The following is an 8,842-nucleotide window of genomic DNA, read 5'->3' on the forward strand; positions in this document are numbered from 1 at the left end:
CAGCTCAGTGTCAATGCAAGGCCTTATCCTGAAGTATTCCTTTAACATACATATTTATTTATGGCTTCCCCTCAATTATCCTGAAACAGCATTCTCATGCATGGATATGAATCAGGAAAATGTTATGCCAACTTTGAGCTGGTCTATATGGCGATAAACAATTTAGCCCTGGGTTTTAAACAATTAATTGTCAAAATGGAAAAGTTTTAACATTAGCTCAAATATTTAGTTTAAATTATGCAGGTTACTTTTCTCTATGCAAGAACATTTTTTCACTCTAGCAGAGATAAGGAAAACAATGACATTGAAGAGCTGAGATAAAACGGTCATTATAAACCAAATGGTGGGATTTTTCTTTAATTTTATACAGATAAAATATATCCTTGGAAGTTTTCCACGCATTTGTCATGAATGTACTTTTTTAAATGGCTTGCCAGAAGGTTACTTTAAAAAGTCAAAAGATGGGAAAGCCACTGGTGTAAAGGGTGTTGGCCCAGATTTTGCTGAAAAAAGAACGCATCTGAACGATGCACGACATTATTAATGCGCAAATCAGCCAGCAACTTGTGGCGAGGAAGAGATACCATGTGAATTGCAAATTGCCACAAGTTGCTGGCTGATTTGTGCCACTCTGCCGTTAGCTTCATGAAATCGGCCTCTCGCCCTTAACCTCCTCATGATTTTCATGACATTGCTGCATTTAATCTCATTGGTTAAGGAGATAAACTGATTGTCCCATTATTCATCAAGGTCCCAGATGCCTTGTTGCCCTCGCTGCGCTGTTATCAGCTCGCGCTTCCAGCAACTTTGTGGCAAATTTTTTTTTAATGTACAAACAAGTCTAACTAACAGAGCACACCATGCTCCAGAAAAATCTGTGCCATTATTTCATAAACAAATGTGTGATTCATATTATTGCTGTTATTCAGCATTCTTTGGATAAGTATTATAAGTTGACCTGACATAGGTTGCTCTCAAATAACAACAGAAAACACTGGAAAAGCTCAGCAGGCCAGGCAGCATCCGTGGAGAGAGAAACAGAGTTAACGTTTCAGGTCGAAGACCTTTCATCAGAACTGGAAAAAAAACCAAACAAAAATAAACAGGCTTTGTTTTCTTACTTCACTTCTGTTCCAGTTAATTAAAACAAGTTATATTTGCACTAGAAATATTTAATGAAAACTTAAAAATACAGTAATTACTTGAGATACTAAGGGAAGTAGGCTGAAACTACTGGGTATAGGTTGCAGGAGGTTTTACAGTCTTTTGTAGTTGATGAAAACCTTCAAGAGTCCATAGAAAATCACCACAACTAAACATCTGTTATGCTTACTTATCAGCTCAGTATGTTCATTGCTGCTGAATCCATGGAGCCTGGTTAGAGAACGGTAGGGGTCAGGCAGTATAAATGTGCTGTCCACTCACACTAACACTGACACCACTCTAATGTAGCATTTATAGTGTAGCTAGCGGTCTGAGACTGGTAGCTGTATATTGGTTCCAGCTAGGTGGCAGCAATGACAACAGCAGCAACAACTAGCATTTACATAGCACCTTTAATATAGAACACCTCTCAAGGTGCTTTACATAAAGTGGAGAGTGGATAATTGGAGAAATTAATAAAGCAGCTGATGCCGCGTCATAATATGAAGGTTAGAATAGTAAATGAAAGCTTGGTCAAAATGGTGGGTTTTGGAAGTGGTAGAGAGAGAGAAAAATGGACAGGTGAAGGGGATTAGGGGGAGAATGCAAGAGAATAAAGCTGAGGCAGCTGAAAGCTCTTTCATCAATGGTAAGACGAAGGGAGGGGATATGCACAAAGGGCCAGGGTTGGAGGCCCAAAGGGTATTGGAAGGATGTAAAGAAGCGGTCACAGAGATACGTGTGACAAGGCCATGTTGGGATTGGAAGAGGAGGCCTTCTTGAAGGCCAGCCTCAGCAAATCTGGCAAGTTTGCACTGGGATTGGTATCAGCTGCACAAGACCCATGTCAGTAGCAGGCAACTCTAACACACAACAGAGCGCAATATAAAAACAGCTTCAACACTGCTGCCAAGCGGAAACTTCTTTGCAGCAATTCTAAAGTTGCTATATAAATGTTCCCTTAAAAAAAGTGCAGTTGTCAAACAGTGGTTTAAATGGTGAGAAACTATTAAATGTTGAAGTTCAGAGGGATTTGGGTATCCTTGTACACAAAACACACAAAGTTAGCATGCAGATACAATAATTAGGAAGGCAAATGGTATATTGGCCTTTATTGCAAGGGGGTTGGAGTACAAGAGTAAGGACGTCTTTCTGCAATTGTACAGGGCTTTGGTGAGACCACACCTGGAGTGGTCCAATACCTGGAGTACTGTGTGCAGTTTTGGTCCCTGTACCTAAGGAAGGATATACTTGCTTTAGAGTGGGTGCAATGAAGGTTCACTAGATTGATTCCTGGGATGAGAGGGTTGTCCTATGAGGAGAGATTGAGTAGAATGGGCCTATACTCTCTGGAGTTTAGAAGAATGAGAGATGATCTTATTGAAACAAAGAAGATTTTGAGAGGGCTTGACAGGGTAGATGCTAAGAGGTTGTTTCCCCTGGCAGGATAGTCTAGAACTCGGGGGCATAGTCTCAAGATAAGGGGTCGGCTACTTAGGACTGAGATGAAAAGAAGTTTCTTCATTCAAAGGGTTGTGAATCTTTGGAATTCTCTACCCCAGAGAACTGTGGATGTTCAGTCATTGAGTAAATTAAAGGCGGAGATCGATAGATTTTTGGATTCTAAGGGAATCAAAGGATATGGGGATCAGGCCGGTAAGTGGAGTTGGGGTCAAAGATCAGCCATGATCTTATTGAATGGCAGAGCAGGGTCGAGGGACCATATGGCCTACTCCTGCTTCTATTTCTATTTCTTATTTTCTTAGTGCTTTGCTTGAAGTATAACTGCAGCATTCGGCCTATTTTGATGGACCAATAAGGGTGACACTTAATTGCAGCATTAGGGTCCTTATAGCCAGTGCAGATAGGAGACTTTCACTCCATCAGTGTACAACAACAACTTGCATTTATATAGAGCCTTTAATGTAGTAAAACATGCCAAGGTGCTTCACAGGAGCGTTATCAAACAAAATCTGACACTGAACCACATAAGGATATATTAGGACAGGTGACCAAAAGCCTTATACTTGCCATAGAGGGAGTGCAGTGAAGGTTCACCAGACTAGTCATATGAGGAGAGATTGGGTCGACTAGGCCTGTATTCACTAGAGTTTAGAAAATGAGAGGGGATCTCATTGAAACGTATACAATTCTGACAGGGCTAGACAGACTGGATGCAGGGAGAATGTTTCCCCTGGCTGGGGGGTCTAGAACGAGGGGTCACAGTCTCAGGTTATGGGGTAGGACATTTAGGACTGAGATGAGGAGAAATGTCTTCACTCAGAGGGTGGTGAACCTGTGGAATTCTCTACCACAGAAGGCTGTGGAGGCCAAGTCACTGAATATATTTAAGAAGTAGATAAGATTTCTAGACACAAAAGGCATCAAGGGGTATGGGGAGAGAGCAGGAATATGGTATTGAGATAGAGGATCAGCCATGATCATATTGAATGGTGGAGCAGGCTCAAAGGGCCAAATGGCCTACTCCTGCTCCTATTTTTCTATGTTTCTATGGTCAAAGAGGTAGGTTTTAAGGAGTGTCTTAAAGGAGAGAGATAGAAATGCGGAGCGGTTTAGGGAGGAAATTCCAGGGATTAGGGCCTAGGCAACTAAAGGCATGCCCACCAATGATGGAGAGGTGAAAATCGAAGATGTGCAAGAGGTTAGAATTGGAGGACCCTAGATTGAAACCCTGATCCACTGTGTACTTTCCTGCTAGTCTGTAATTCTTTGTCTACCAAAGATCAGCTTTCCCACTCCCTGTTATTTCTTGGATGTAGATTTTATAAAGTGACAACTCCTTAAAGTGTTGATTTACAGAACCAAACTTAAAAATGTATCTCTTTCATCAATGCACTTCACGCATTAGTAATTCTGCTTCATGACGCACACGTGTCAGAAAATTCTAGAGACGTGGTAAATTGAAATGGTGCCAAATATGCAGTGCCCGCTGGGGTGTCCGTACGCAATTCCAGAGAAATTTGCTGTTGTTCTTCGTGTCCTTGAACATTTGACAAGTACGTGAGAGATCGAATCTTCAAATCTTTACAAAACAACTAAACATAACATCTTACGTCAACACATCTTTTCAATTCCTGGATGGCAACCCTGTGCAACATGTTTAATTCCATCTACTTCCAGTCCGGATTTAGCAACCTACAACACTAGCTGGCCAGAAGACAACAACACCGGATTTAGGAAACTGACCCGGTGAAAAAACATGTGGGCACACAACTGATAAAAAGCACAGGGTCGCCCACTGCTGCGGCTCAGTTCACAATCGGTGTCAGTCCAGGTGTAGTGCGGCAACAGTCTGTAAACATGTCCAGTGCCAGCGTGGGTTTGCTGCTCGTGGTTTTGACCGTCACTGTGGAAGGGTTCACTTTGAAATATGCAGTTGATTGCTCCTATTCGTGTGAACGGACCACCGCTTGTCCCGTGACCGCGGGCTGCAAAAGGACAGTGCTGGATGACTGCGGCTGCTGCAGGGTCTGTGCAGCCGGGAGAGGAGAGGTGTGTTACCGCACAGTGGCCGGAATGGACGGGGTTAAATGCGGACCTGGGTTACGGTGCAATTTTAACAGTGAAGAAGACGACTTTGGAGACGAATATGGCATTTGCAGAGGTAAATACACAAGAAAAGCCGAGTTAAGTAAAATGATGTAGTAATCACGCCCTCTGTGATTACTACATATGGTTCAGTGCACCTGATCATGGTATTTTAAGCTTTTTGTTACAATTGCAGTCAATGCGTTACTTTCACTACAAAATAGATGGTATCAAAAGGTTCCAATAATTGGGAGTGTTACCGTTCAGGCAGTGAACTGTGGCTATCCAGCACGCCAGTCTCTCCAACATCACTGCTATGTCGGATATTCTTTACCCCCCAAGTCAGGTGGTCCTAGCTGGAGAAGCAGCAGTAAGCGTATCTGTGCTGGTACGTCCAGCAGTACGCCTGCGCACACTTGGGGGTCCCTGTCAACCTGCATTAAGTTCCTTGGATTTAAGTAAGTGGAGTGTGTCCCTACTGGAAGAGAGTGTGCATGCCACATGGGGAAACAGAAACACTACCTGTGTGAATACTTCGTTTTCGAGAACTGTATGCATGAGGTGTAGACACTAGGTTGACCAAAACAAAATGAGAGGAGAATGCATTGCAAGTCACAATGCTATACTAGTCTCACTTTACAGCACCCCGAGTAGTTTTTATATGATTTTTTAAATAAAAAATGAACCTCCATCACCCACTGCCACATTTTGACAAAGGCTGAATCGGTTATTTACCGTGTGTCCAGCTCTCGAATATGGTGTTTGCTTATGAGACCAGAATCCTGTGTGGATCAGTAACAGTGGATGCATCCCAGCGGAGGAAAGGGTAACGAGATGTGCAGCGTGCTTGCTGCTTGTTGGTGCCGCGCTGACAGGCGTCAAACTGCCCACTAGAAATATGAAACTGATAATCACTCAACACTGCACTCACAGGCGTGCTGAAATAAACAATCCTTCCGTTGAGTGGAGATTCCTCCATTGTTTCACCCAAGGCGGATATACAAACGATGTGGATCTGCCACCGTTCCTATAATGTCGATTGCAATAAACCCGAATGTGATATCTTGGCTAGATGTCATGAACAGGGCATCAAGCCGATGTAGAGATTCCGGCTTTGTCTCGCACTTGGATGCTTCATCTGTAACTGAGTGCGTGCACAAGTTCAATTCAGCATTCGAGTTTAAATTCTATTGCAGGTTAATATAAGATAGCGGCACATATTTAGAACACTGAACCAACTCCATAACGTGCACAATCAGGGTGTGGGTAGCATCTTCAGATATCTGCACAATGTGTGACTGGGAGGGAACAAGTAAAGTGTTGTAGACAATTAAAACGGCGATATGAATAAGCCAGCTGGTTTTAGAAAGAAGGGTCATTAAGTAAATTAATTCGAGGCGCGGTGCGATACTCTACCTTTAACATTAATGATCGTATTCATTAAAGCTACTTTGAGGCTAATCATCTTCATATTTCCCTTTCATATTCCGATGTTGCTCTTTCAGATTGCCCCTTTGGAACCTACGGATTGGAATGCAGGAAAGTGTGTAAGTGCGCGTTTGGGATCTGTGACAGAGAGAACGGCCAATGCATGAAATTTCCGTTTTTCCAAATTCCTGAAACAAAACCTGGAAACCGTAGGAAATCTGCACCTCAGTCAGGTAATGTACCGGCAGTACAAAACAGCAACATTTGCATTTAGTCACTCGGAATTTTCCCAGTATCCATTTGCATTTTAAAAATTGCCGTAGGTAATGTTATTGTCGGTGAAAAAAGTTAATCCCAAAAATGATATCAGCCTCGACAGAAATAATTGCACAACTTTAAGAGGCTGGAAATTTGAAACAGAGAATGAGGCAATTTCATACATAACGGGATGGATTCGCAATTCTTGGTGAAGATTTTAAGTACATTTAAAATCTGAATAAATTAACTCTGTACTTCACTAACCATTTTTGTACAGAAAACGAGCACGGATCGGGATACAGCAGTGATGACCTAAAGCAAAATGTTCTCAAAGATAAAACAAACAGTTCGACCGGAGAAAAGCGACAAGCCCCTCGCTGATGTCTGGATTTCTGTCAGAAGAAAAAGTGGCAGCAAGTCACTTCATAATGCAACTATTCTAGGTGGTATTTAAATACATGTCTATGTGGACATTGAAAGAATGTTTGTACAGAAGCACTATTTTGTTTATAACTGGCATTCTCGATTTTATTATATTTTGTAGAAAGTGCCTTAACAAATATTTTAGGTCTTCAACTTCAATTTGCTTTTGCAAAATCCCATGCAAACACTAAGCTAACAATAGGAGAGACGCGGTAGTGAAAGAGCGCAGACCACTGTTGAGAGCTTCCACCTATATCCCATGATGACACCTCACTATACCAAGAGACAAGGCTTCGGAGCAAGGGCCTGCATCTGCCCAACTGTCCTCCATTGATAAAGTTACCTCCAAGAACCTTGGTTTCTGCTTTGGTGCCGCTCTCCTCCCCCTCAATAAATCTTAAAACTCTATGAAGCCCAGGTTTGGCTTAAATACTAATCCATATCCAGGAAGGCACCTCTGGCACCTCTCCATTCCTGGACTAGATAGGGGCAAAAGCCATGCATCTGACAGGTAATCTCTCTCCCCCTCCCATTACATCAATTATTATTTCTTACTATTTCATCCATATTACTATGCTTAATGCCCATTTGAACTTTCCTCTGTTTCATCTAAGCTTTAAAAACAGTATCATACATGTTTTCCTTCTTCCCAATATCCCCACTGGGTTGAAACGAAGACTCGTTGCAAAATTTCCTACCTCTCCTCTAATTCATTCTTTTTCAGGACCTCAAAATTGCATAATCCTCATCTTCCTCAGCCTTTCTTCCCTTCCTTCTGCAATCCAATTTTCTAAACTCCAAGTTTGCCGTCACCTAATTACTGCTCCTTGGCTTATTCTCTTATTATTTTCACCATTGCTAGTGTCCCACCCTATGGGCCTTAACCTTGGTTTCTCTGTTTAACAAGAGTATTTGCATGCAAATTGGCAAGGGTAGTGGTTGGTATAAAACAGCTGTGCCTCAGAAAATGTAGCCAACAAAATTGTACGTTAAATTGCTGACAATAGTCAACTGTGCTCCCTTATAATGTATTACCATCTTCCATGAGGTCATACTCTGAAGTTAGCTATTTTAATCAGCCACATATTGTGCACAGCTTTAAGACAGTTCAGCCGGTTAACAAATAATGTAGATTTTTCCTGCTGTTAAAATATTGTAAAACTAGACAGACTTCAATGTTGATCTACTTAGTATAAAAATGTATATATTTGTACAACATTAGATATTACTAGTTGTTGGTGTAACTTTCCGTTCAGTCAATAGATAACAAACTTTTGAATTCCTATTTGTGCTTCCCTATGTACATATTGCCACAAACCTAGCATAGATGTGCAGGATAGGCAGTTATCTTTATTAAACGAACAGATAAAGATGAAAATGCACAGCAGGTCTGTGAGTATCTGAAAGAGAAAGATTGGTTGATGTTTCAGATGGGAACCTATTCTGCTGAAGAATCCCCACCAAAATGTTAACCATCTTTTCAATTTTGAATGCTCAATGAAAAGTGATGCCTTTCCAGCTTTTTCTGATTTTATTTCAACACTCCTGGTTTTTCTTTTTATTTCAAAGTTATTTTTAGATGTATGTAACTATAACATGAAACTGATGCAAATATTGTGGTGTTGCATGCATTTTAAAGTAGAAAAAATAATGTGAATAAATTCAAAACCATCCTGAGAGGGCACGGAATATGAAAATAAACTTTTGCTATACTCAAGACAGCATTTTGTCTCATACTTCAACAACGCTTTTGGGTTTGATACTTTCTTCTTGGTTACGTGTGAAGATTTTCTTTGGTTCTTTGTCAGTCTAGTTATATTTACACGCACACATTTTACAAGTGTCAAATGATTTTCCGATCTGTTTCAAGTTATAAATTAGTTAGGGAGAATTACTAACAACAAATATGCTTTACCAATGCAAGTATTTATGAAATACACAGATGACCCTTTAATTTATAAATCACATGACTAGGTTACTGATTTTGCCACAGATAATAATTGTCAGTATTACATGATTTAATTAATATACGACTCATTAA

At 41.0% G+C, this 8,842-nt stretch overlaps 1 protein-coding gene across 1 annotated transcript; it reads left to right on the plus strand.

The window, feature by feature from the left end:
* The first annotated feature begins 4,158 nt into the window (after positions 1-4,158).
* On the plus strand, positions 4,159-8,518 carry esm1 (endothelial cell-specific molecule 1). Its single transcript, XM_085972361.1, has 3 exons — positions 4,159-4,768; positions 6,198-6,353; positions 6,656-8,518. Exons 1-3 carry the CDS (start codon positions 4,465-4,467, stop codon positions 6,757-6,759), a joined length of 564 nt encoding a protein of 187 aa, XP_085828487.1. The 5' UTR covers positions 4,159-4,464; the 3' UTR covers positions 6,760-8,518.
* Positions 8,519-8,842: the final 324 nt, after the last annotated feature.

Source organism: Somniosus microcephalus, chromosome 2 (genome assembly GCF_052327205.1).
Source record: "Somniosus microcephalus isolate GS21.2 chromosome 2, FLI_Smic_1.0, whole genome shotgun sequence".
In the NCBI taxonomy this organism is placed as follows: domain Eukaryota; kingdom Metazoa; phylum Chordata; class Chondrichthyes; order Squaliformes; family Somniosidae; genus Somniosus; species Somniosus microcephalus.

What these genes read in the sequence shown, in the direction of transcription:
- esm1 (XM_085972361.1), top strand. Translation starts at nt 4,465, where the DNA reads ATGTCCAGTGCCAGCGTGGGTTTGCTGCTCGTGGTTTTGACCGTCACT. An exon ending in CGAATATGGCATTTGCAGAG is followed by an intron (nt 4,769 to 6,197) that starts GTAAATACACAA and finishes TTGCTCTTTCAG; the next exon opens with ATTGCCCCTTTGGAACCTAC. An exon ending in GAAATCTGCACCTCAGTCAG is followed by an intron (nt 6,354 to 6,655) that starts GTAATGTACCGG and finishes ATTTTTGTACAG; the next exon opens with AAAACGAGCACGGATCGGGA.